At 42.2% G+C, this 27,857-nt stretch overlaps 1 protein-coding gene across 5 annotated transcripts in view; it reads right to left on the reverse strand.

The window, feature by feature from the left end:
* The window catches only part of TENM2 (teneurin transmembrane protein 2), a 924,727-nt gene that overhangs the window by 490,567 nt on the left and 406,303 nt on the right, over nt 1–27,857 (reverse strand). Inside the window, exon 6 of one of the 5 annotated variants that reach the window (XM_088023679.1) lies at nt 18,240–18,258. The exons of the other annotated variants lie outside the window; for them this stretch is intronic. Within the exon in view, the coding sequence (XP_087879805.1) occupies nt 18,240–18,258 (19 nt within the window). The remainder of the gene's footprint in view (nt 1–18,239; nt 18,259–27,857) is intronic. 5 annotated transcript variants of the gene reach the window in all.

Below are 27,857 nucleotides of genomic sequence, written 5' to 3' on the forward strand. Positions count from 1 at the left end.
ACAAGCAGGGGGAGTGGGAGAGGGAGAAGCAGGCTTCCCTTGGAGCAGGGAGCCCGATGTGGGGCTCGATCCCAGGGCTCTGGGACCACGACCTGAGCCGAAGGCAGACGCTTAACCGACTGACCCACCCAGGTGCCCCTCATTTTCTTTTTAATACTATGAAATAGTTGGGCCAAATAATTTTTAAGGTTTCATCCAAATCTAAATTCTATGCCAGGTATTATAGGAATAAGAACAGTTTAAAGGGACAGTCAAGCGAATAGCTTGGCTGAGAAAGAATTCTTAGAGAAACATAGGAATAAATTAGAGCAATAGATTACTAGAGAAGTTTCAAAAGCTCAGCATAAGAAAATTCTAGATCCCCAGTGGAGTTAGTTCAGGTTCCTGAAGAGGCCGGAGAACAATTGATTGCTGCTTCGGATGATGAGTTTGGCAACAATATGCAAGATATGGCTAAGACATTGTTGCTGAAGAAAGGGAAGCTCCATGTGAAGAGGGCCAGGCCCCAGAGAGTGGCGCTCCTTCACTTTTTTCTCATCCAATTAAAACACAAAAGGGAGACTACATTCCAGGGGGGACGGGGGTGGGGAGGGGGGGTCCTGTTTGTTTATAGGCTCAGCACAGTTGCTAGGAATAACTGCAGGTGCTGAATGAATACATTACTGTTTAATTTAAAGTAACACAACACCTTTCTGATCTATTGAGAATGAGGGACAAAAGATGGTGAAGTGTCAATGAGATCTGGTTTCTTTTTCTTCTGGGGAGATGAGAAGATGGGCAGTGAGAGGCAATGCAATGGTAGTTGAGAAGGTAAATGGAGCTGCTGGGCCAGAAGTAAGGATAATGTTTTCAGTAGGTTGAATCTGAGGTGATAGAACCTAGACAGGAGAGAAGATACTGTGATCAGGTGGCAGGTCTCACTGGGCATTCCCTGTGTGGCCGGGCTGTCGGAAGCAGGTTGGCCACCTCTCAGAAATGGGTCATGATTGGCCACCTCTGAAGAACTACAAACTTCAGTGCTAACCCCTCAAGGAACAAGGCAATTTCTCCAGGTTCCCTTTTATGGATCATTAATGTGTTTTCCTCTCCAGTCCATCCTTCCTTACACCCCGCTTCTAAATCTATTCATTCAACAAATACTTGTTGAGTATCTCATCTGAGGTATAGGTAAAGAGGCTGGAGAAAAAAAAAAAAAAAAAGAGGCCATGATAGCAAATCCTAACATACATGGCTCTTACTTTTGATAGTAAGAAAGTTAAGGAGAAAGTAGAATATGACAATGAAAAAGATAGGGACAGGGTGGAGATGGTGACATGATTGCACCTAGGGTGGCCAGGGATGATTTCTTCAAGGAGAGAAGCTCACGTTGAACTTCTCAGGTTGCTGAGGACGATGCACCACAGCTATTGGGAAGGAGTGTGCCAGAAAGAAGAAACAGGTGCCAAGGTTTGAGATGGGAAAGAGCTCGGCACGTCTGCAAGGTCTAAGGTCTAAAGGAGGCTGTGCGGCTGGCGCCCAGAGGGTGGGGGAGGTGAAGGACGTGAAGGGGGTTGATGAGGTCAGAGTGTGGGGGTGGAAGGAGACATCATCAAGAGGGAATTAAGAAACAGGTCAGGGATGCTATTTCTCACTAGGAGAAAAATCAAGATTGTGCTTTTTTTCTCCAAGATTAAGGATAAGGACACAGAATCAACTTCTGTTTGAACTCTGTTGGGTACCTTTTGTGAATCCCTGGGCCCAGTAATGGAGACTAAAGGGTGGTTCTTATCATGGCAGTATCCCCATTGTGTTTGCACAGGTAGAACAGGGATCAAGTAGGACATGGACTGGAAAAGAAATAAGACAGATGCACGACATTGTTTCTCAAAGATTGGCTGAGCTGAGGTATAAAGCCACTGGGACTAGAAACGGGAAATCCTAGCAGAAAGAGAATTGAAGTTATATAGAAAGGGAGATTGAAGGGAAGTAGAGTCAACAAAATGTCAATTGGCTGCACAATCCAAGAGCAGGCAGGAGAGGCCTTCTCTTAGGTGGGGGTGTGCAAGATTCCTCAAGCTCCATTCGGCCTATTTCAGAAGCTACTGTCTCAGACTGAAATGCACATGGTCCCGAATTTCTGAAATCACGATTATTTGCAAATGTTTCTGCATCCCTATTTCTGTAGCCCTATGTGATTGACTAAATGAAGAGAAGGCACCAACTGGAAAGGCAAAGATATGAATTTGGAAAGTCATTGTTGATTCCGATAGGTGATTGCTTAGGAAAATGAAAACGGGAGAACATCTGCAAACCCAAAGGCAGCTACAACCCTGCCCATAGAGAGTATGGTGAGCAAGACGACAGGCTTCTAGACTAGCACGCCTCACTCATGAAAGGCTTTAGGACCCTTGTATCTGTTCACTGTCCCGGGACTGTACTCTCAGTAGCATCCTTGCAAGTTCTGACACAGAGGAACACCTGTTCCCAGGAGACAAGGGTAGGAGAGGGTGACAAGAAATTACTTACTGCAGTTTGCCTGGGGGCTACACTGGAGGTAGTGGAGGAGAACATTCCATGCGTTTCTGGTTTGTCATTTCATGGGTCGAGATAATGTCCCAATTAAGCACTCAAAAAAGAAAAGCACAGGAAGCGTCAGGGGAACAGGGTGGAAAGCAATCCTTCATGTTGTTGTACCAATTACTGACTCCGAGCTTTGGGGCAGGGCTGGCAGGGGGACTAAAGTTTAATAACTATGGTTGCTGAACTAAGGCCTTTCCTGCTGCCTCGACCACTGTATCCCTCAAAGGCAAGCATCACCAACACAGGAAGAAACGGATGGAAGGCAGCAAAGAGCTATTCCCAGTCACTGAGATAGACACCCGGAACATTTGCAGGCTTCTTCCTATTTAGGAGGTTGCTTAAAGTTGCTTCAAAGCTGTGATTTAGGACCCATCCTGAGGCAGAGACTTCTGCTTCTCCAAGTAGAGAAGCACGAAACTGGAATGCCACCAAGGAAAAAACAGGGTAGACTTTGCTTTCTCTCCACAAGCCTTTGAGAAAGAGAACCACTGAAGGTTTTGTCCTTAGCCCAACAGAATAGCCAGAAGGAGTCTTTCCGTTCTGGTCTGCTTTCCACAGAATCACAGAGGGACTCAATGATTCCAACCTCCTTGTTAAAGAACTGGGGCCCGGAAATAGAAAGACCGGTCCCAAGTTACAGAGATAATCTCTGAGCTAGCCCAGCTAGCCCCACTCCTGCCTGCTGGGCTGTAACACCATGTTCTCTTTCTATTCAAGGAAACATGCAAGGGGGAGTGGGATTATCACAGGGAATAACAACGCATTTTAATGTAATATCTATGGACATTATTCTCCAATTTCTCCACTTTAACATGAACTAATTTTCTGTGATATACTTCATCCTGTTTATGGCATTCGTCCCTGCTATCTGAATTGGGTCTTCCTCAAATTTCTCTGTTGAAGCTCTAGTATCTCTAACCTCCAGTACCATAGGATGTGACTGTAATTGGAAATAGGGCCCTTAAAGAGGTGATTAAGTTAAAATGAGGCCATTAGGGTGGGCCTTAATCCAATCTTATGGGCATCCTTATGAGAAGAGAAAATTTAGTACGAGACACACACACACACACACACACACACACACACACACACACACACACACACACACACACACACACCCGAGATGGGCACACAGAGGAAAAGGCCATGTTGAGGGCACAGTGATAAGGCAGCCATCCACAAGCCAAGGACAAAGGCCTCAGGAGACACCAAACCTGCCAACACCTTGATCTTGGACTTTTAGCCTCCAGAATTGTGATAAAGTAAATTTTTGTTGCTGAAGCCACCTAGCCTGCGGCATTTTGTTATGCAGGACTAGCAAACTAATATAATCCCTTTAACAGCTATTTATTGAGCACTTAATTCATACAAGTCTGTTCAAAACACAATGAGAAAGAATGCACATGTTTTCAGTGCCTTTGTGGGAATTGTCATTTTATAAGGGGGGAAAGACACCTGGCAAGTTATGTTCCTAATGGTTATTTAGAGTTGGGACACGTCTTCTAAAAGCCAGGCACCTAGCTCAGGAAGTCTCTTCTAGGAAGCGAGAGCATATCCAAAGTGTGACTTATGGATAAGCCTGACACAACATAAACTCAAACCCAACATACCACTTTGTGTTCTCCTAGCTCCTAATCCTACTTTATTATATGCACTATTAGGATTTCACAGAGCCAGAAGCTTCTCCCATGCTGCTGTATGGCCAGACCATGAGCAGTCACGTACAGCAACCAACCTTCTCAGATCGGCATCCACTGCCCCTCCAAGCCCAGACTGGAGAGCCAGGCATCCTAGGGGTGCTCACAGATGCTCAAAAGTATCAATAAAATCATCCATGGACCTGAGTGAGCAAGAAGCAAACGGAAGCCAGGAGTTCCAAATGGAAGGACTTACTAACAGCCTCCAGGCCTGCTGGGGCCTCCCGCAGCTTCCCTCTGACGCCAGAGGGATCCGGATCTGCTTAGTGCCCCCATGAGACTATCTGGAAAAGAATCTCATGCATCAGAGGGGTCCTCATCTTCTTAGGAGGTCTCCCTTCACCCGAAGTCCAATGTTGCCTTATACTTTGCTTGTGTCTTTAAGGGATAGAGAGAACCCTGACAGGGTAGGGACACTTTCTTTGGGTCCCTGCTCACTGCTGCCAGTGGTCTTTTTTTTGCAAGAGCCATGCTACATCGAGAGGCCTGAAAAATCCCTTAATTCCCGCAGCCCTGACTGCCGAGTTCTTCATTATGTGGAGCCTCCATGCATCATCTGGCTGCCTCCCGCTTTTGTGTCTGGATTCCCTATCACGATTGGAGACCCCCAGAGGGCTACAGACTCCACAGCACCGGACCCCTCAGCAGGAACGCATTAAATATTTGTTGAGTGAAATGAAGGAGAAGACTGCCTGCAACTGCCAGCTTCCCAGCTGGGTTCTCTCTTCCTGGGAGGTACCAGCATGGACCTTCCGAAGTGGCAGCCAGATAGTTAAGCCTCTGCCAAAAGACGGACTTTTGGACTCCTGGGCCAGGGCAGCGGCCCTTTCGAGCAGGCACTGTTCAGTAGCTGCGGGCGCTCTGTGACAGGCATGTTCTGATTAGAGGAGAGAGGCTTCCCACCTCCCAGGGAAACTTGTTGATGAGCCGCCTGCCTCCGTAGGAAGCACAGGGGCTTTGCAGGGGCTCAGGGAGGCGGTGGGCACTGAGAGGACGATCACTTTAGACTTGTCCATTTAAAATGCTTTGACGTACTGGCTAAGTACCCAGAGGTTAACTAATGAACTTAAAAATAGGACATGATTGGGAGCGACAGGAGTTGTCTTTCTGGAAGGCGGAAAGATTTGAATCTTAATCCCCGGTGTGACACGGATGGATTCTGTGGCCTTAGGCAAATCTCATAAACTCGGCTTCACTTTCGCTACCATGCAGCAGGGAGACGGGGAGCTTCTCTGCGGCCGGGGCCAGTGGCGGTTTACCGGGCCCTGGTTGTCTGTGGCTGGGGAAGGCAGGCCTCCTCACTGGAGTTCCGTAGTGGGGCCACTTCGTCCCCCCTCCCCTGCCCCGCCCCTCCAGGACCTCCTCCTTCCTTTTGCCAATTCTTTCAGCCTCAAGGCCTTCAGATTGCAACAACACTCCTCAGGAGCCCTCTGGGGTGGCCTCACTCGACGGGTACATTTCGGGGCTCCTTCCTCTCCTAAAGCCCTCCTGTATCACACCTCCAGGGATTCTGTCCCGGGCCCTGGGTCTACAGAGGTTCTAGGTGACTGGCTGCTAAACCAACAGACTCGAGCAAAATTCTAAAGGTTTCGTCCCAACTTGACGTGTTCTCTGAGCAGATAGCATCTTTTCCTGAGACCTTAAACATTTTAACTCAAAGAAATGAGTGATCGAGGATTTGTAAACTGGTTTGATAAAACACATTTTTTTTTGCTACCTATAGATACATTGCATTCTTGGTTCCTATAAAAATCACAGACTATAGGTAGATGGCTTTTCTGTGTTCAAATGTCTTTTGGTTAGAAGCAGAAGTGGTTATTTCCAAGTTCGTTTCCTAGCATTCATTTAATTTATCAATTTATTTTTTCTCTCCTTCCCCACTAGATAGAAGCACCGTGAGCGCAGTCTACAGCTCACCACTGCATGGCCCTTACTTAGGTACTGATGAACTATTAGGGACGGCTCATAGAAATTTCTTGGTCATAAGTTCCCATGTGAAGCCCAACTCTCCTTTGAAAGAAAATCTCCAAAGTATTTCTACCTATAAAACATTTTGTTTACCAAACCGCATTCATTCAGTATCCATTTTCTAACCAAGAGAAATTTGATACGTTAGCCTGTACCAAGAAGAGTACTACTTCTATTTGGCTTTTTGAAATACTGAAATGGCTTTGGGCGCCCCATGTAATTTGTTTAGCTGTACATTTTGAGAATCCAACACAGAATGAGTGGGTAAGAATTAGTGTAAATATTATAGCAAATTGGACCACAGTTTTCAATCACCTCGGATATAGCTGCCTAACATTCCACAGTATGACTGTAAGAGAACTAATTGTTTTGTTATTTTTTTTTTCCTTACCTATAGCCATTTGTTGTCTTTGCAGACTCCAGGAAGAGCTAGAGGCACAGTGGATATACTTGGTTAATCTGTCTATACCACACTAAACATCCAGATGCTTAGATACTCGGAGACAGTATCTGACTAGCATTTTCAATTTTCATTCAAAGTGTCTAAATGCCATGAAGACTGAAACAAAGTTAATCAGTCTTCCACCAGTTTCGAAGGATAAAAATTGGGTGTGTGCAATGTGGAGAAAGAGCTGAAGGGAGGGAGGGAGAGGAGGAGAGAAAGGGAGAATGAACAGAACTGATTTTTGCAATCACCTCTGCTGTGTGGATCCTTCTCTGCCCTACAAAAGAGAGCAGTAGGTCAAGCTCAGTGTTTAATTGCCCCCGTATTCTTAAGGGTGCAGTACAGATTATGCTAATCATCCCACTTAAATAATTCATACATTACTGAAAGCTGCAGAGTCACTGCGAATGATGCAGGCAGAGCACACTGAAAAGCCACGGAAGTCATACGAACAGTATCTGTTTGATACGAGAAGGATGAGATGATCAAACAGAGCATTCTTTTCCTTAACCAGCCTCATTCTTAACTATAATTAGTGACATCTATCATAAGCAATCCTGCGGCTTTTTACATTTTAACTACCTTCCAATTACTCCCATTTATTTCTAGAAGTGAGTATTTCCCGTTCTATTTTATAGAAAGGCCTTTGAGACAAGACATGAGTCTTCTTGTGTGAGTCCTCAAGCGTTAGCTCTACCAAATCTCAAAGATGATGTGATGGGTTGCATGATAAGGAAATTAAGAAGAACTATGACTGGAACCCCAAAGGGGCCATGAATGCTGTTCATGGCCCTTGCTTCCATCTGTATTTTTGTTTGGTATTGTAATTTGTTCCCTACAAGTGTTTCCTAAGTTACGGAAAATCCCCAAAGCCCATAAGCACGTAGTGGAAACATGATCTCTCCAGAACAATACACCCAGTGTGCGGTAGTCTAAATGATGTCTGAAGTCAGACCAACCTGGGGTCAAGTTCCCACTCTGCCCCTTACTACTTATGAGATGTGATCTTGGACAAGTTTCTACCTCTCTGAACCTTCATTTCCTCATGTATAAAATGGAAAGAGGAATTCTTCCCCGTCTGTTCTGTTGAGATCATGTAAATTGAGTGGTAGGCGCTTCCATTATGAAACAATGGGATTCTTCTTCATCAAATGGACAGCAAAGTCTGAAATATTAACTTTGTGTACATGTAGATGGTTTTCTGGTCTTCAGCAGAAAACCAGGGGCCCTTCTGTTTAGAAGGAGTACATGTGCTTGCATTAGCAGCTACATGTGTAAACATACACCAACCAGATCATCAGCTTATTAAGAATGAGACTTTGGAAATCAGGGGACAGGCATGACTCAGGTCATTCTCCGTGTCATTTCAGGAAAGCCTCTGGACTCCTTTGGATCCTAGTTTTCTTACCTGTAAAACAGCAGCTTCTGGATAGAGGTAGTGGTATGCTGTTACTATTACAGGCTTGTAAGATCCAGCTGTTAGTATCTCTTCCAAATTCCACATTCAGCATCACATTTATAGCTTGACATGGGCCATGGTGAGAATGTTTACACCCTGAAAATCAAATCCTCAACTGCTACACACCCGCCCCCACTCTCCCCCCCAGAGGCTGTTAACCATTTACCAGCACAGTATCGACTAGAGATTCTATCAGAACTAACCATCTTGACCTTACACTTCATTTGTACCGTTTGCAGTTTTATAATAGCACCAAGTGGTAAAAAAAAAAAAAAAAAAAAAAAAAAAAAAGGCCGATTGTGTAGCTTTACCACTTAGTATCTTTTGATTGCAAACAATGGGAAATTCAACTTTGTGATCTTGAATAATAAGGGCAAAATACTGGGTTATAATACCGGAAAGTCTAGAAGTAAGGCAGGCTTCAGGGATGGTTTAATTCAAAGGCTTAGAACCCGGCCTACACTACTTTGAGATTCTTTTAGCTCTACCTTTTTTGAGGGCTCCCTTCATTTTCAGGCTGGCTTCTCTCTTAGCAGCTAAAACTGGCAGCAACAGTTTCTGTCCTCATACCTTTATACCCCACTGACTCCCACTCTGAGCTGCTACATCTCAGAGTTCGAGTTCGAAGTCCTAAGAGGATTTTTGACTGGCCCAGCTTAGGTCACATGACCATGTGGCTGGAAGGATAGAATCAATGACTGGCTTAGCCTAAATCTTCCCTTCCTGACTTTTATTTCCAAACAGAAACTGGGCACTGTTGGCAAGGGAGTAAGGAGATTTGCCTGCTCCCGAGGGTTAGGGGGTAACCAAGAGATGTTCCTAAATGCTTAGGAATATGCCTTTCTCGGACTCCTGCACACCAATTTGAGGAATCAATCTGAAAAGATGCTGGTGTTAAAGAATACAGAGAAAATTATTTTGCCCTTTCTGCTCCAGAAAAGTACTTTTTGCTAGGAAAAGAAGAATCCAGCATCAAAAAAATGCAAAGGAATGAAGAGGGTTACACTCAGGACTATGTAGCCTACACGTTTCACTATGTGGCGAACCGTGAGAACATGGTGTTGTTCATGTGTTCAGACACCTATAACCTTCGACATCCGAAAATGAACAAGGAAGCATCTTCGGTTTTTCAAGGCTCCACGTTCAACATCAGTTTGTCAGTCACGGCGCGCCTACAGTCTGTTTGTAGACTGGAAAGATTGGTTCAGAACTTCTCCATTCCGTGATGGAATAACATTTTCTTGGAAACCTGAACCAGATCATCTATCTCTGTCAGAAAATCGTCCGTGCACAATAAACTGAAGTGTCACTACACGTCACTAATGAGAAATTTTCTTGTCCTCCCAACACTTCCAGCCGGGGCACAATAAGTGGCAGAAGTGGATCTGACTGGCAAACTCTAAAAGCTCAGCTGAAATTCCAAAAAGCAAACTGTCAACCATTTGGCAGCACGAAAAAAAAAATTATCTTTTTAAGTCTTAAAAATAATGCATTCAGTTCTTTCTCCCCTCTCTATTTGATCTTAAATCTCATCACATTGATCAAACAGGGCCCTAAGTGTAAATTTTACACTTTCCAAACCCTCAGAGCACTTAAGTTTTACATAATAGACATTACATTCACAGGGGACACAATTCTCCCTGGACAGCTTAAAAAGAAAATCTAGAAGAAACCTAATTAAAATAAGCACAAACACCGTAATGGCCTAGTGATTTTTATATATCATGCTCTGGCAGTCCTCCTAGGTGCTAGTAACGACCATCTGAAGGAAAGCTAAATACAAAATACCTCACCTATCCGGAATTCAACTACCTCACAATTCTGCGGCTTCAGAGCTCAGTTCCACATCAGGAAGCATTTTCAAAGTGACCTCTCAGCAGTCAAAACAGATGCCACAAAGTTCAAGCCCTTGATGACTTTTTATTCCTCAGATGAGTTAAGTCCTTATTCACACACTGTTAAATCTTAACTTGCGCATCAATTTGTCATATATATGTCTATTAGATTTCTTAAAACCTGAACAAATTACAAATAGACTATTAGAAAAAAGAAGAAATATAACCATATGTATGAAACCAGATGTGCTACAATAGAAGTAAAAAGTGACAATTATTCATTGAATATTTAATGAGCACCTACTATTCACTAGGCATTGTGACAAGATAATACCATGAAAGCAACAAATGAGAAAGCAACATTATATAAAATTAAAAAAAAAAAAGACATAAGGGTTTAAAAGCAGTAGTTTGGGACCACTTAGAAGACAAGCAAATGGCCCTATCTCAAAAAAGCTCTGAGAGATGGATGCTTTACTGACCACCCAGAGTCCATGAAAAAAGATTCAATTATACTAAATATTCTAGAAAGGTAGAAGCAAAATAACCTACCTTCAAATAATAAAAGTTAAAATTAAAAAAAAATGTTTTTGTTATGAAGAAAATTAAGCTACCAAAAGGATTACTTTCTGAAGGTCTAGAGGGCTGAGATTTACCCTAATCTAACCTGGTTCAACCTTTAGGAAGTTCAGGGTAATTTCAAGATCAAAGACTAACCTGCTGTAGATCTCAAAAATCTGGATAGATGATCATGCACTAGAAAAAAAAATGTTAGCACACAGACCAGAAAAATCTCACTCAGCAGGTGCCAGCAAATTTCAGCTCCATGGAACGCATGAAACTAACAGAGGCAAACATCTTTCATTTCGCACAAAATTCTATTGATACAGCTAAAAAATGAACTCTTCCCAATAGAACTGGCAAAAAAAAAAGTTGAGGATAAAAACCCATTTTAGGCAATGGGCATTGGATTTTCATCTGGTATTCTGCTACCAGAAGTAAAAGATTCCAGTAAGACAATTAACTGCATGCACAGGGTCTTTGGACGTTGGAACTAGGTATTTCTGTCAAAAGAATCCTTGAAAGGATGTAGAAATCAGAGTGAAACTAAATGGTCACCAGACTGTGTATCAACAGTGTGTGGAATATCTTGTAACTTAGCAGACAATTTTCCTGTGAGAGCTTTCTCTTTGAAACTGTTAAGAATCCAAGTGTATTGGTATACTTATTATTCTACGGTTCATATTGCATATATTTATATGCAATATAAATATAGTAGAGGATAAATGCAACTGCCAGTTTGCTCAATTCCTCAGGGGGGAAATGGGAGTTCAGTCTGTTAAGATAGAGTTTATTATGTTACTTTTGGTTCAAGCAAATAAAAAAAAACAAGCTTTTGTTCACCAACAACTGGATTGATAAAATTAGTACTTCTAGTATTGGTTATAGAAGTCCATGGAACAAACTGAAAACATACCCAACATCAACAAGGAAAATTTAAATAGATTAAACTCTCTGATGGTTTGGTCCCAGGTTGAATGGGGAATGGGGTGGGAAGGGGAATGGAGAGCCGTGTCCTATCATATAATAAACACTTTATCTCATCATCACAAAAAGTCCCAGAAATTTATACATAATCCACCACCTACAACGATTACTTTAAATTTGTTGGATGACAGTAAGAACAAGTGTTTACAGAGAAACTCTGAAACGTGAGGCTCTCTTCTGGTTTTCAAAGCCAATGCCTCATAAACAATATGCGGTAAGAAATGAGCTTAGAGATCGAGTATTACAATTACCTTTGTCTTCACAGCCCCAGTCAGAACTATCCTAACATCCTCAGTTAACCTCAATTCTGTAAATTGCATAAGTGACCAAAAATTCCCTTCCCTACAACTATTTGGAAACCACAAGATATTTTCATAAATTGACACTGCAAGAAGAGACCCATGAGCAGTTCCAGTTGAAGGCTATTGAGAAGACAATGGATTTTTAGGTTGTTTCATACAGTTATTTCCAGTGGTGGAGAAGCTAAGAAATTAAGACCCATGATAGGACTACTTCCTATCTTCCTGAGAGAATGCAATGCTTCAAGAGCAAAGAGAGGTCTTTATAATCTCAAAATCCTTTTCTAAAAGGAAAACTATCTCAAAAAAGGTGGGGGGGATGAAATATCTTCAAATATTTCTACAGGTGCCCACAGCATGGGAGTAGAGAAGCCATGAAGACCTTCATAGAGAAGAAATATTTTGAGTGTAATTTCCAATAAACTGCTAAATTGAAATTTCTATTACTAAACAGAACCTAGTTTTGACAAACTGAAAAGAAAATACGACAGATTCAATAACAGGGCAGAAGAAAACACTCATAAACCTTCCCTTAGGCCTTAGACAGTCATTATTACTTTACCAGGACCATATTCCAATCTACAGGAGAAAATGGATTGTTTAAACAATATTATTTAACAATCTCCCATTAATTGACATTTCCCAGTTGTTGGGTTCACCCAATTACATTAGCCTTTAAACAGGCAGCACACTTCCATAATTTTTAATAAAAATGGCCATTTTGCAAGATTTAACTTGCTAAATAAGGGTATTAATTTCAATAAAGCAATTAGCACATTTACATAATTTGATATTGTTATTTTAATAGAACACAAGAGCTTTAAAAGGCAGTTTCTAATACAGGAAGGAGAATAGTGGCCCATTCACATGCAAAAACTAAACTTTAGCTCCCTGATAAAAAGTTAATAATAATAGGTCTTTATATTTTAGAAATAAGTGAAATTAGAGAGGTGAGGGCTTGGAAGTAAGTCAGCGTCCAATAGGCTTCAGCATCAACACCTGGACAAGGAGCCAACACGGGAGAGGAAGGGAGAGGAGGAGACCCCTTTCAGGAGTACCGAGAGGCTACTTAGAGGTGGAAAATGGCGCCTAGTTTTCTTTCAATGATGCTTTTGCCATAGAGCAGTTTGGTGAGTGTGCAACAGTGACAAGGATGTTCAGGTAAAGCACAAGGGAAGGTAACAGAAAGTAAACAAAACAAAGTGGGGTTGTCCTTGAAAAGATGCTGCCAAACTGAGATATCTGTTGAAAGGGGAAGCATTTGTTTTGATATCTACATTCCAGCGTGACAAGGGTCTCTTCCTGGGCACTGCCTGGCTCTTTCATATGGCCAGCCTGGCCTTGGTCGCATCGATTTTACTGGGATCTCCTCCTCAGTTGAAGGGGCTGGGCATTCCCAGGAGTCCTGGTGGTTTCCACCTACACTGTCCCAGGAATGGAGCTGGGGCTCAGTTTTGTTGGGGATGCTGGTGGTGTACAGACCAATAGAGCTCCGGGCTTCTAGGTTGTAGATGAAACACAAAATGGAGCACACTCCCGCTCGGCCACTCCATTTAAAATTAAGACGCCTCATCCAATGCTTCTAAACAAGCAGGACTGATGATTCTTGATTAAATAAAGTGAGGCAGCTTAACTTCATCTTCCTCAGCCTTCTGGAGATAAACCTTGCCAGAAAGAAGGGGTGGGGGATGAAGTCGAGAGGAGGAAAAGAATTATAGGAATAGGAACAGTGTGCGCAGAAGGCTTGCATCACAGCATTGGCCCTCATCCCACGAGTCAACTCAGTCTTCTTTCCAAGTCATCTAGGTTTAAAACTGTTACCTGGCATGCTACCTGGAGCCAGAACGTTGACACAGCCCGTGAGTCAAGCCAGATAAGCTAAATGCATGCCCACAGCCTCAAAACAAGCTCCTCATGAAAAGTGAGTATCCAGCACCATTCAACGGCACAAAATGTGTTCATGACCTGCTAGAGGAATCTGAATTCAAACTTTGTCCAGAAACGTTGAAAAGTCTCAGAATCAAGGAGGATAGGAACAAGCATTTATCTATATTACAAGAGTTGGGAGCCTCTCCACTTCCCTGCCCCAGTCGATAAATTGCAGATCTATGACCTAGTCTTTGATTCAGGTGGGACACAGCAGATGCCTATGGGAGCCCCAGCAAGATACACAAACAGCAATGTCAAGAAATTAATGGACTTATTACTGGGTCTGCAAGCTTGACTTTGGGTAGAGTTCGAGGCTTCATTTTGGGCCAACCATTTAAAATTTAAAACATACAAATTTTGCATTTTCACAGCTGGGATTTCTTCAATAAAACATATTTATTAATCCATCATGAAGACATATTCTTTCAATTAATGACTAACAGCAGAAATTCAACTCAATCAATTCTACAGGATAAAATTGAAGTTAGGGGAGTTTGAGACTGTCAGAGGCATCTCTGGTCATCGGCAAGCCCACAGAATGAAAGGTGCAGTATTGGCAGAGATTTTTAGAATTTGAAAGGACTCAATTTTTTCCAAAAAGGAAGGAAAGAAAGAGCAAGAAAAGGAAAGAAGTCCCTCTGCTATTACTTCTAAATACTGGGCTCATCAAAGCAACTTTTTGATTGTAGATCATAAACTAGACTTCAAGTAATGAGGAATTAATCTACCACTTTTTCAGAGGCATGTGATATAAAAGGCACCTTTTAAATAAAAGGCTTCCCTAGTATACTTGCTCTGTGCCATGCAGTGTGTCTGGCCTTGGGGATTTAGAGAGGGACCTCAGAGTCCTACTGCCTGCTCCCATCAGCTAGCAGTCGAGCTGGGTGGCTAGACAGGCAGCAATGACAACAGAGAATCATTCTGATACAGATAGAGGCTGTGGGGCACCTGGGGAGGCACATCCCTAGACAGGGTGATGGGCGTGGACAGGGAACGCAGCCCGCAGTCCGTGGGAGAGGCCTTAGGTTGGGCCTTAAAGGATGAGTGACTGTGAGTCAGGAAGCAGCAGAGGGGGTGAAGTTGGGTGGAGGGAGGGCATTTCAGGCAAAAGCTACTGCATGAGAGGAAGAGAGCAAGGCTTCCCCAAGGAAAGGAAGGCATTCAGAGTGCTGTAAGAGAGGTACTCAGAAAGGTACATAGCTAAATGTGCAGCTGCTGTGGGAATGCGGGAAGGAAGGATGGGAGTCAGACAGACAGACAGCCGTATTTGCAGGGATAAAACAATGTACGGGTACCAGAGGTATTTAGCCTGCAAAATCCACAGCATTGGTGGTCACTAACAACCATTCAGCAGGAGACATAATACAGTCACCAGTCAGTATTCACTGGGAGAACAAATCAACCTGCCAAATTGATGAAAACAGAATTGCCAAAGACGACTTTCAGAGCCTCTTCTGATTCACGTAGGCTTTCAGGAAGTACAGTAGTTAGTCCCCCTTGACCTGTGGTTTTGCTTTCCCAGGTTCAGTTAACTCCCTGCCCCCCTACACCTTACTGTTACCCTTGGCTGGAACAGTATTCCATGGGATCTTTGTATGCCTGTTTATTCTCAGCATTTAGGCCTCAGCACAAAGGGATATCTTCCCTGCTAATTCCACCTTAAGTTGTTCCTCTCTCTCCTATGGATACACCTCTTTTCTGTTCCATCACTCTGGGCTTTTTTTTTGTTGTTGTTTTTTCTTTGAAAACCCTTCTCACTCACTGGAAATATCTTACCAAATTTCTTACCTCCTTCCTACTTTACTGTCTGTCACCCCCTCCCCCCAAGAGACCGAAAGCTACATGAAGAATGGCATCTTATTTGCCTCATACATCACTCTTCCTCTAGCACTTGGGTAATGCCTGGACCATAACAGGTGTTCCATAAAATACTTATTACTTGAATTAATGAGAACCTTAGGGAGTAGAGTTTTTTTTTTTTAAGATTTATTTATTTTATTTGAAAAAGAGAGAGAACAGGAGAGCAGGAGGAGGGGCAGAGGGAGAGGGAGAGACTCTCAAGCACACTCCATGCTGAGCATGGAGCCTAACACAGGTTTGATCTCAGGACCCTGAGATCATGACCTGAGCCAAAAGTCAGATGTTCAAACTACTGAACCACTAAGTGCCCCAGAGTTTTTATGTTTGTTTGTTTGTTTTAAAGAATCCTGCTTCATATATGATGAGATTCAGAGAGGTTAAGAAACTTGCCCAAAGTCACACAGCAAGTGAATGGAAAAACTATTTTACCCTCAGGGTCTTTTCCAATTGACAAGACTGCTGCTGGGGAGGAAGGTAAGTCACACCGAAGATGAACAGGTGGGCTGAGTGAAGAACTTGGTATTTGTACTCCTATTTACTGATGTAAGATGCAGTGAGATACATAAAGCAAGAAAGGACAAGAAGAAAGGAACCTATCTCTGGTCTCACGGCAACAACTATTGGGGTTAAATTACAAAGTACTCAGGAAATTCACTTCTGGTCAAGCAGTGCCAAATGCAGAGTCAGGAGGACAGCAGAATTTACATATTTATACCTTAGTGAGTATTAACAAAGAAATTTACAGCCTCCCCGACACTGACTTTTATATATTCAAGTTCCCGCCTAGTGAGGTATATATCCAATTTTGGTAAATAAAGGTTTGTTTTCTTTCAGACTTTTCAAATAAGTATCAAATCCCAATTATGTGGCATTATTGTATGAAGTGCTAAAAACACAGCAATGAAGCAGTTAGTTGGGGTCCCTGCTCCTACAAGCTAACTTTTTTTTAAGGGAGACACAAAACTCCACAGATATGTAGGATACATGCTATCAAGGAAATAAATAGTGTGAGGAGTTGTAGAATGCAGGTAGTTCCAAAAACAGGGCTGTCAGAAAAGGGCTCCATGAACAAGTAATGTTTGCTCTTGCGCCTTCATTCATTTAGCAGATACTGAGCACCTACTAAATGCTTGTTTTAGAACCTGAAGGTACGGTAGTAATGAGGGAAGTGAGGGAGGGAGCCGTGCATATACCCAGGGGAAGACAATGCATTAAGATAAGGCACAGCAAAGGCAGAGGTCTACAGATGGGAGAATATTCAGCCTATTTGAGGAATGTGGAAAAATCTAAGTGTGACCAAGAGAGAGTGGGAAGAGGAGGAGGCCATAGAAGCAACTGAGGCCAGATTATGGAGGGTCTTTGAGGTCAGGGTAAACACCTTGGTTTGTATTCCCAGTGAGATGGGAGGCCTTTGGAAGGCTGTGAGGCAGCTGGGACCATTCAGAGTGACAAGCGCCCTCTGGCGGCTGTGTGAAGAACATTTATGAATGAAGCAGGAGAGGAAGAAGTTTTGCCAGCAGGAGGAAGGGCAAGTGCAAAAAGATCCAGGGATAGGAGAACTTAGGCACTTTCCAGAAACAGAAAGAAGCCCAGTGTGACCAGAGAACTAGGGATCAAGGCCGGGAGCGGCAGGAGATGAGCATGTGGGAGTCCAATCAGGCAGGGCATCTGGATTTCCTGCTGAATATAAGGAAAGCCTCAGATGCAAGGATCTTTTTTATAAAACCAGCATATGCCTTAGGCCAAGGCTCACTTTCAAATGCTTTTCTTTGCTCAGTTGGCCTGAGCCAAGAGCGGGACAGCAAAATGTGGTTTATAAGCACGGACTACAAAAATGCCTTAATTTTTAAAAAGCGTGCCAATAGAGTCATAATTACTCAACACACAACCTCATGTGTATTTAATGACAGATGCAGTGATTACAGTGCTGAAGTCCTTCAGGGATAAAGAAATCGAATACTACCATTCTAGTTCCAAAGATGGTTTTTGTAGTTGGCTGCCTTATCACACTCTCATTACCAATAAATTGCCTCATTTCTCCACGACTAGTCATAATGGAAACGTGTATTTTGTGTAATTTCGGAGAAAGAGATCTAAGGTCCAAGTAGACGCATTTTTAAGAAATTAGATAAAAAGTTGAGAATTTTTCAGCTCTTCCGGACATGCCCCTTCTCCTCCTTTTAAATCTACAATAAGTACCCATGAATGAACAAGGGTCCATTTCCACAGCTTTCATGGAAAATGAGCAATACTTTATTCTGGCCACAGCATCTTTCACATTAGAAAGCCTGGCTTGATATGCTCAAAGAGAGTTTATCTCCAATGGGTACACTGATGGGGTTCAAATGATTTCTTTTTACCAAATATTAACAGCTAATCATGCAGCCAGCCGTAGCCACATGCTTGCTGACACCAGTAATTGTCTGCTTGTAGGATTCAGTGCCTGAGGGAAGGCAGAAATGACACAGCTGAGCTTCACTGAGCTAGACACACAAGCTATGAGGTGACACATGGGTATTCATAGCTGCAAGTTGACAGGGGAGATGTTCCACGAACTTCTACTTATCTCTAGTCCTGGGACAAATCCTACTCAGTATCTTTGGGAATTTTATTTCTACAGCATGAATAGGGAAAAAAAACGGAGCTGAGGATTTCGTGTCTGGGTTAATTTAATTTTAAAGCTGAGGAAGTAATGACTCCTGTTTTAAATACAGTTTGAAATATGCTTTTCTGATTTTTGCGAATCGTTTGGAATTTCTCTCAAATCATATTGGAGATGATGAAATAAGTCATGGGAGACATAATTATGAACTCCCAAAGATGTCCAGGTCTTAATCCCTAGAATTTCTGAGTATGTTACCTTCATTGGCAAAAGGGGCTTTGCAGATGTGAAGATTGAGGACTTGGAGATGGGGAGACTATCCTGCATTATCTAGACAGGCTCAATCTAATCTATGAATCCCTAATAAGTGGAGAAACTTCCCTGGCTGTGGTCAGAGGCAAATAGGACAATGGAATCAGGGTCAGAGAGACTCTGCATTGCTAATCTTTGAAGATGGAAGAGAGGGCCACGAACCCCGCAGTGCAGGTAGCCTCGAGAACCTGGAAAGGGCAAGGGGCGGAGTCTCCTCTAGAACCTCCAGAAAGGCACACAACCTTGCTGACACTGATTTTAACCCAGCTCAACTCACGGAAGACTTCCAACTTACAGAACTATAAGATAGTAAATTTGTGCGGCGTCCCTATCTGTGATAATGTTATGGCAGCAACTAATACGTAAGGTTGCTAGTTGTGTTTGATACAAAGCAAGCCACTCATTTTATTTTCATCATTCAAGTGATGTATTACCTTTTTTAAAACCTGCTAAATAATGATAGCTGATTATACTGACTTTTCTACAAATGGAAAGGGGGATTAGGTGTAACATCAAGCTAATGAATGACTGAAGGACAAAAGGTCCTAAGGCTTTTAATCCCTTAATACTATGGTAAGTAGGATCAAAAGAGAGGAGATACAAGTTTTCTCCGAGAAAATTAAATAATTGGGCTACTAGAATTCAGGGATTTATTATGCTAGATACACATGCCTATTTCCTAATAAATTGCCATTTGTAATAGATTACTGCAGATTCCATTTCGGGGCAGCACACGCCCTACTTGCTCTTCTGCGTTGAGCTCATTCCAGATCGTCTTTTGAGTAACACATACTACGTTTGAGTAACTAAGGGAACTTAGAGCTTTGATATAGTCTGTGAAGAATAACGAGTTGTCCCCTTCTTTTTTTCCAGGCTTCTACTTTCATTCAAAAGCTCCACTCTCAGCCCGACACCTCTATTTAAATTATGGCCCCACATTCAACCAGGGAGCACACATTAATCTCGTCCTATTTTGAATACATCTTCTAAGGAGATGCACTAAAATAAATACATGCAGTATTTCAGAGGAAAAATGCAAGTGAATAGAATCCTTTTACCAACAAAGTAATCAGATGTGAGCATCTGCTCTAACTACTCCCTTATAAACACGAGTGGGGAGAATTACTTAAGTATCAACAATAAATTCAGTTCAACAAATGTACTGAGTGCCTACTAGGGAAAAGGCTGTATTAGCATCCTGGCATATTGATGCAATGTTAGACTTTTGTCATTCTTATTACTAGAGATGCTGTGAAGGAGCTATGGACTAGAAGATTCTTTTGTTTTGCCATTGCCCCAACCATCAAAACAAAGTACACTCTTATCAGGATGCAATCTTCTGTACCCTCAGATTTTTTTTTTCCTATATACTTGGCTAGGTTTTATGGTTGGTGTGTGTGTGTGTGTGTGTGTGTGTGTTAATTTAAGGTCAACCAAGTCTACTTTTTTTCAAATAAATACAATGGCAAAAGTCACTAGTAAGTCATTAATATGAAAAAGTGATTAGTGTTTCACATACCATGTTTTGTGGAACATTTTCAATTCACTAAAGTTTTTTCTTGGAAAACTGGCTTTGACGATGCTTTCCTTTTATTAAATACTCGGAAGCCTTCTGTAGCAAAGAAACCAATTTGCATTTGTGGGTCACAGAGCTTCCTGAATTCACTGGGACACACAACCTCCCTTCCCCAAGCACCTTTCTTTCTCCCCCTCTCAGATGTGTTTTTATCCTGTGGCATGCCACTGGAATTCAGTTTGAAGAATGCTGTTCTGGAACAAGGTTTCTTAGTCTGGGCACCCTTGACATCTTGGAACGGGTAGTTCTTTGTCGGGGGCAGGGCTGCCCTGGGCATCGCAGGATGCTTACCAGCATCCCTGGATTCGATCCACTAGATGCCAGCAGTGTGAAACAAAAATGTCTGCAGACACTGAAGTCCTTTGGGGGCAAAATTACCCTCTGGTTGAGAATTACTGTCCTAGAGGATCTGCTAAGTTACTGGAAAGACGATCTTTTGTGTACTTAATTGCAAATATTCTGGTTATGTATTTTTTACTTCCTTCTTGCCCTTCGCCCTACGCCCAGACCTCATCCATGGCATAGGCTACTTCTTGTCTGTCATTCTGCACTCATTTTCAGTTCTTTAAACATTCACTTCACCTTTCACCTCCTGAGAAACACAGTCTCTCCCCAAGGGAATTCAAGCTATTCAAGGCATCCCTCTGCACTTCAGGAGCCTCTGAGCTACAACCTTTAGCAATTCTTCTTACATCTTAGTGTTGTCTAAAAATCTCCATACTTGTCACCAAAGAGCTGTCTTTTCTATCTAGTCCTCTGTGATAAGTCATTGAGACCAAGGGTATGGACTCGAGAATAGAACTGGGTCCAGTGGGAACGTCATAAGCGTGTAGGCCAATTAATCTCAAAAAGTGTTTCCATTCTCAAATTCACCTTGAAGGATGGTGCATGTGTGATTAGGAATGGGATCTCCTACCTGACAAATAATTTCTTTCATCTCTTCTAGTTTTACATTTTCAACCTGTACTTGCCTTTTGGGGTAGAATTCTTTTCATCCTTCCTTTATTTACATACCTGTGGGTACCTACAAAACAATTTATAACACAAGAATGGAGTTGAACATCTAGTGGAGTTTAAGAACATAAAAACTAGAAACAATAGGCAACACTTCTTTAGGGCCTGGGCGTCTCCAGGATTTTGCTTGTTGTTTTACATATTTGGTCTCTAATTCACACACAAACACTGAAAACTGGCAAATTAGTATCATTGCTGTGCCCATGAGGAGCTGGAGCTCACAGACGGTGAGTGAAATGCCAAAGGTCACAAAACTGGTAAATTCTGAAGGAAAGAAGAAAAAAAAATTAAACCAAACTGTTGGTTCGCACTAGACTTTCACTGGAGCTTGCTTTGTTGTGCTTGGAAATTGGTTTCTCTCTAATTTGTATGACCTGAAAACCCATATTCTTTTTGCCATACAATGGATAAAATAATTCAGATATCAAACCTCACTCAACCTTTGAATTACGTATTTGACGTTAGCCCCTTTTAGTCCCCAAGGGTTAGGTAGGCTCTGGGCTTTTCATTAGCATCAGTGGCTCATCTGGGATTTGTTCATCCCAGGAGATTTTTCAGCGCACTTTAACAGACATTATTTCTGGTAAGGCAGAGAGGACGGGGTGATTGCCCTGTTTTAGAGATGCAGACACTGAGCAAGAGAGAAGCTGTGACTTGCCCTGGTCAGCAGCTCTTCTGTGAGTGGTCCAGCAACGGGACCCAATTTTTCAGACAATAAACCCCAAAAGGTTCCCTTTACACACATGGCTTTAGGCGAGGTCTTCAGAGCTGGACCAGTTCTACCATGACAGAGAGAAAGATGGATTATGAGGACAAGTAAAAAAATAAAATATACTCAGACAAACTGAATGATGGCTTTCGGGATCTTCACTCCGCAAAGAGAGTTGAGGTTCTCCAAGTTATGTGAGAGGAACTGTGTCCCTTTGATTCAGGAAATCACTTCTATAGTATGTCTAAAATCACATTCATACGTGGATCATGGATGTTCAGAATTTCAGAACAGCAAAAACTTTAGAAATCACCTACTTAAAATTAAAACTCCTTTGCAAATTATCAGGGCTAAAATCTCAGAAGAGGAAAAGTAAGGGGATTTGACAAATGTAGAACATGTCAAACGGAATTCCAAGTTGAAAGACACTGATTTGTCAGAGCTAAGTTCTTTACTTGAAACCCCCCTGGGAGCGGTACCTGTGGCAGCTTTTGCCCCTCCCTCCATGAGATTATAGTCCTTGTTTATTTTAATCCCCATTTTGCAGATTCAGAAATTGAGGCTCAGAGTGGTGAACTCAAGGGTGGGTACAAGTCTGTCAATGATGCAGCTTTGATCCTGAGAGAGAGCATACCCTTTCCTTTGCTTGGAATCCTCTCAACCAGAAAGGGAAAATAAGATTTCCTCAAGGAGCAAAAAAAATCTTAATATTTTAAACATTAATGAAATCTCTAAAAAGATAGATGGTATAAAAACTATCATGCTAGTGAAAATTAGGCATTCAAAGAGGCCAAAAATTCAGAGTATGAAGTGTGTGCCAAAGGAATCATTCAATTACAACTCTTGCGTTATTTTAGGATATCCAAGATCATCTTCAACCTATTTCTAAGTCCTCTCACTTTGAGACTTTAAAACCAAAGACGTAGGAGGGGTCAGTATATATTTAAGGATGAAGCTCTCAAAATAGTGAGTTGATGGTCAAATTAAAGGAAGAAGGTTAGTGTGGCCCTGGTAGTGCTGGAAAATGTACAAAATTTGAATGAAGATGGCTTTATGTAAATTTCACTCACTTGAAAATAAAGGAAATGAAAAAGACTTAAAATTGATTTCTTTACCTCCAGACTTTTTTCAGATACTAGGACTTCATATCCATTTGGATTGCTAAGACTTATATAAAAACAAAACCTTCTATTTCACTTTTATCAGTTTAACTAGAAGCTTTTCAACTCATTTTATTAATTAAAAATAAAATACAATTAAAAAAGGAAAGAAGCAACTTTCTGAGCTTCTTGACCTTGGCTCATTCTGCATTCCATTTTCTCCCTACCCAAAGGCCACAATCTGGAAGTTATGTAAATACTAACAATAGAAGCCAATGAGTGAAACTGCTGTTAATTTGAACCGACGTTAACCCATTGCTGATGAACACTTGTATCTTGGTAATAAACTCTCAGATGAAAGGCAGGGGAGTGATGGACATTTCACAGACATGGCACAACAATGAGAACCGGGTGGTATTCAAGGAGATGAAAGCTGAAGTCGACAGACTAGCAGATTGCTGGAAAAAGCATGAATGTTAAAGAGATATCTTGGGATACTTCAAAATACAGTTTCCCAGTCATCACCAACCCTCAGATGACTTGTTCCCAAGCTTTCATGACAGGAGTCACTGTTTTGACTACAAAGGACCTCTCCATGTTCCTGTGTTCCCGGGCTGGGATTTGGGATGAATGGGACACCATGTTCCTCAGTGGCCTTGAAGGGCTCCTAGCACACACTGGCAGCTGGCCCAGAGTGCGTACAGTGGCTGGAAGTATCAGACCTTCCCTCCAAGCTCCACTTCTTTTGGTGTTATGACAGCAAGCACAGTGTGCCTCATCGCTAGACTTGCACAGTCCCTCTTTAAAGTCCCACATGAAACATGTTCAGTAACTTCAGAGGGAATTAGAAAATTAAAAATTTCTCCACTAATGGAAGCATTCTAAAATAACTGAATCCCCAAACTAAAGTGGATCCCTTATGTGTCACAAACAAATACTAGAATGTGGCAGAAATATATTCTGTATTTAGCGGCTTGCATGACCTATATAAAATGAGAACCCAAAAAAGGAAGTTTTGACCTCACCACTGTTCTTTTACTACTTTGAATTGTTCTTCTCTGTCATTTTAACACCAAAGAAGATCTGATCCCATCATTTACTCTGGATAAATGGGTTCTATATGGAAAGGCATAGGAAATTGATTGAGAAATTAAATTGGCTTCATCGTATTGTCCCTAGGAAGTATTCTAAGTATTCATCAATCTTGGTACAATTCTGTTGAAAATTTCTATGTTCATAACCATAATGTCAAAACATCCTAGGGGTCAAAACACTAAAAATGATGTTTTAATTCTATTGCTTTAAATCCTTCAGTGGCTCATTTTGGATTTAAATGGGTTGTCATGGCTCTCTAGCCCCTTCTCCATCTGGGTTTCCACAAGTAGCATGTGTTACCCACCTCCAGAGTGGGTAAAATTTTTCAAGATTTCAAGTCTCCAGAGGCAGACTTAAAAAATCCTTAGAGAAGCAGGTGGTCAACATATATATATACACACATACACATACACACACACACACTTTTTTTTTTCCTTTGCTTGGACCTATCATCCCAACTACATTAATGAACCCTTTTCTTTCTCCTAAGATATAGTTAATCTCCTTGGACCCATACTGCCAAGCCAGCTACCTTCCTGGTATCATTTCCCTAGCCTCCCCCATCACTATCCATCCATCACTATCTACTTCTATACAAATTCTCTGTAATATTAATTTTCTGGTCTCTTTCTTCCAAGAACATGAGATCTTGGAGGTCAGGGGCTACGTTGGCATCCTTAGAGCCTGTCACAACATCATTACAATGAGTATGAAGTGAACACTTAAAGGTCTATTCACAATAAAGAGTGAGTATGCTGTTTAGAGATCATAAACAGGGGTAGAAAGTTTATAATTACATACATCACTACTTCAGGCCTTTTTGAGCTATCATTTGGAAGCCCCACTTACGTTGTGCTCCCAGGCCCACCCATCTTGGGGACAAACAGCAGGATGTGGAGTGTAGGGCTCCACAGAGGCAACCCCAGTGACATGAACTCTGGGACAGTGTCAGAGGATAGAGGGAGGTCGGCAGAAGCCTGGGAAAACATCCCAAGTATCTTACAGGATTTGAACTGGCAGAAGTTTCCTCTGTCTGGCTAAGAAATCCTAATAAGCTTATTCCATTTGTGTCTTTTTGTTACAAAAGCCAGCTCCTCTTATTTACGGTAGTTCAGGGACCTGCACTGCAGTGGCTTGTTGGGCTGTAAAGGGACAGATCTCAGAACCCTGAGCTCACAGGCCCGGGAAGCCCAACTCTGCCCAAAAGAAGAAAGGCAGGATGCAAAGGACTTGGGGAATTCAGCTAGGAGATAATCCTCCTCTTGTTCATTTTGCCCCCATCTTCTCCACATACTTAACAGAGATCAGACCTGGAGATGCGCTTTCTCAATTTATGAAACCAAAGCAGCATGGGGCAGAGATAAGATCTACGAAGAGCAATGAAGCACTTCCTGATCTGTGATACTTCGTGCGTGGCAGAAGAAATGACTTTAAAAAATCTCTCTCCTTGGTCTAATGCAAAGAATACTGGAGCACTGGGGAAGTGTTGGAACATGAAAACCAAGATCCCGCACAAGGAAGTTATGGCAGAAAAGTGTTAGAAAACATGTGGAAATCCCTCCATGTGATTACACCCCAGTTATAGGGGAGAAGACTGTGTGAAACTCTCAGTTCCATGTCCCTCACTTACTACAGCATGGACAGCCCCAGTCAGGAGGCAAGGCCAAGGTGACCCTTGTTTCTTTAGGGTTAAGCTTCAATAATTTGATGTTTCTTCCACTCAGGCAGGTTATGAAAACTTCCATACCTGGTACACAGGACTGCTCAATGATCCTGTAAAAAGACAAATCCAGGCCTTGTCAGGAGAAATTTCATATTCTTAACAATGGTGAACTATACCATAACCTTAAGAGTCTCAAGACTGGGGAAAATGGGAATTGAAAAATGGGAGCAAAGGAAAAATTTGAGGTGGGAAAGGTATGGAAATGGTGTCCAATCTATGAGTGCATATGTGTACATGTGTGTACATATGCATTTGCTTGCATGTGTGCATACAGGGTGTGCCTGTAGGTATGTTCAAGTGTGTTTATACTAAGTGTGTGTGCACACATATGCACACAAGGGTGTACACGCATATATGTGCGTAACTGCATGTGTATGTGTGCACGTGGGTACACGGATATGCACACACATTTGCAAGTGGGGAGGTGCATGTGTGTCTGTGCTTCTGTGTAAACACGTATGTGTGGGCCTGTGTGTTTGGTACATGAGATCAGCACCCTATGCCCAAACTAACAAAATAATTCACCAGGAAGAGAGTACAAGGCAAGTTCAACAGGAAGCCATAACTAGAGCAGTCTCAGCCAGCTTTCACACAGAAACCCAAAGGGAGGACCAGGGAATGGGAGTAAAACGTAGGAATGGGCATGTTAGCTGAAAAATACTCCTACATTTTCATATTTACATTTCTGAAACTGGGATTCAATTTGCATTCATGCATTTAATTCCCCCTCCTCATCCCCTTATTACAAATATCTTAATAATTGGTGGCATCTCAAAACTTGTTTAATATCTAGTAAAAAACCTAGTTTGAGATATTAATGATGCTTTTTTTTTTTACTTGTTAACTTTTTTCTATCCATGAATTCACTAGCTAAGACACAGATAGAAATGGGGAGGTAAAGTATCATTTAAGCGCTAAAATGTAGTTGACTGGAGTTTCACCCACTTCATCCTGAAGTGATGTATGGGTGAGGAAATACAGCCCTTCTCGTGGCTTACTGCAGGGTGGTGAAAGCTGTGTTCATAAAAAAAAAAAAATTATATATATATATACACACACACACACACAACTTTTTTATAGAGGTAAGAATTTTAAAGTACTAAATTTGAACCATGCACAAATTTTAAACAATGCACTGAAAATAATTTGCACACAACAGATAAAGCAAAGCTCAGTGGTGGCAGGAAAAGAAACCACTTGTTCTTCTGAAATCTCCGTGGAGAGAAGAGAATGGGAAGGAATGGAAAGGCAGGGGTGTGTGTGTGTGTGTGTGTGTGTGTGTGTGTGTGTGTGTGTGTGTGTGTGTGTGTGTGTGTTAGGGGGGCAACTAACTTGAGAGACCTCAACCTGCATGACCTTGATACCCAAAGTCAGTGGCAAAGTCACCCTCAAAGAGCAAGTGACTGGTTAGGGTGTAAGGAGATGGGCTAAGTGCAGGACAGGAGGGGAGGGGGATGGGAGAAGAGGAACAGGAGAAGGGGGAGTGGGAATATGAGACACAGCTGATATTTACAGGCACCACTTACAGGCTTTCCAGGAGCTGGCACAGGGTAACCGGGCAGCTGGTTTGATTCCACAGAAAGCGGCTGACAAGGTAGGTATGCTGAAAGGTCAGGGCACAAAGCAACTGAAGGAACTGTAAAGGACAGTGCTGGAAATACTGGCCAGTATTCGGTCTCAAGGCAAGAAGGATGGAAAGAGTGACTAACCACAGAACGTGGAAGGACAAGGGTCTAGAGTGAGTGATGTCGCAAAATGACTCGTTCTTAGGTGATCCATCAAATGGAATGAACTTGAAAAACTTTTCAAATACGGATAAAACTCAGTCCTTCAGCATCCACCATCCCGGACGCTACCCCAGGCTCCAAATGTGGTTGTTAGCTTTGTGCATTCTTCTCAGTCTCAGAACCTGGTCCACTATCCAGTCTGGACAATTATACATCCTCAGTTTTCCTGAACTGTATCCCCTCTTCATAACTATGCCATTGGGATAGTGGTTAAAATTATTGAAGTCTGTTGTAGGGACTTGCATTTTAATGTTTTTTTTTGGGGGGGGGGCAGGTAATTCATCTCTCAGCCTCAGCGTTTCCATCTGTAATACCAGCACCTGACATCATAGGCCCTTTC

The sequence above is a fragment of the Eumetopias jubatus genome, unplaced genomic scaffold (genome assembly GCF_037043125.1).
Source record: "Eumetopias jubatus isolate StellerSeaLion01/CBP00866 unplaced genomic scaffold, mEumJub1_p1.0 scaffold_5, whole genome shotgun sequence".
Lineage (NCBI taxonomy): Eukaryota > Metazoa > Chordata > Mammalia > Carnivora > Otariidae > Eumetopias > Eumetopias jubatus.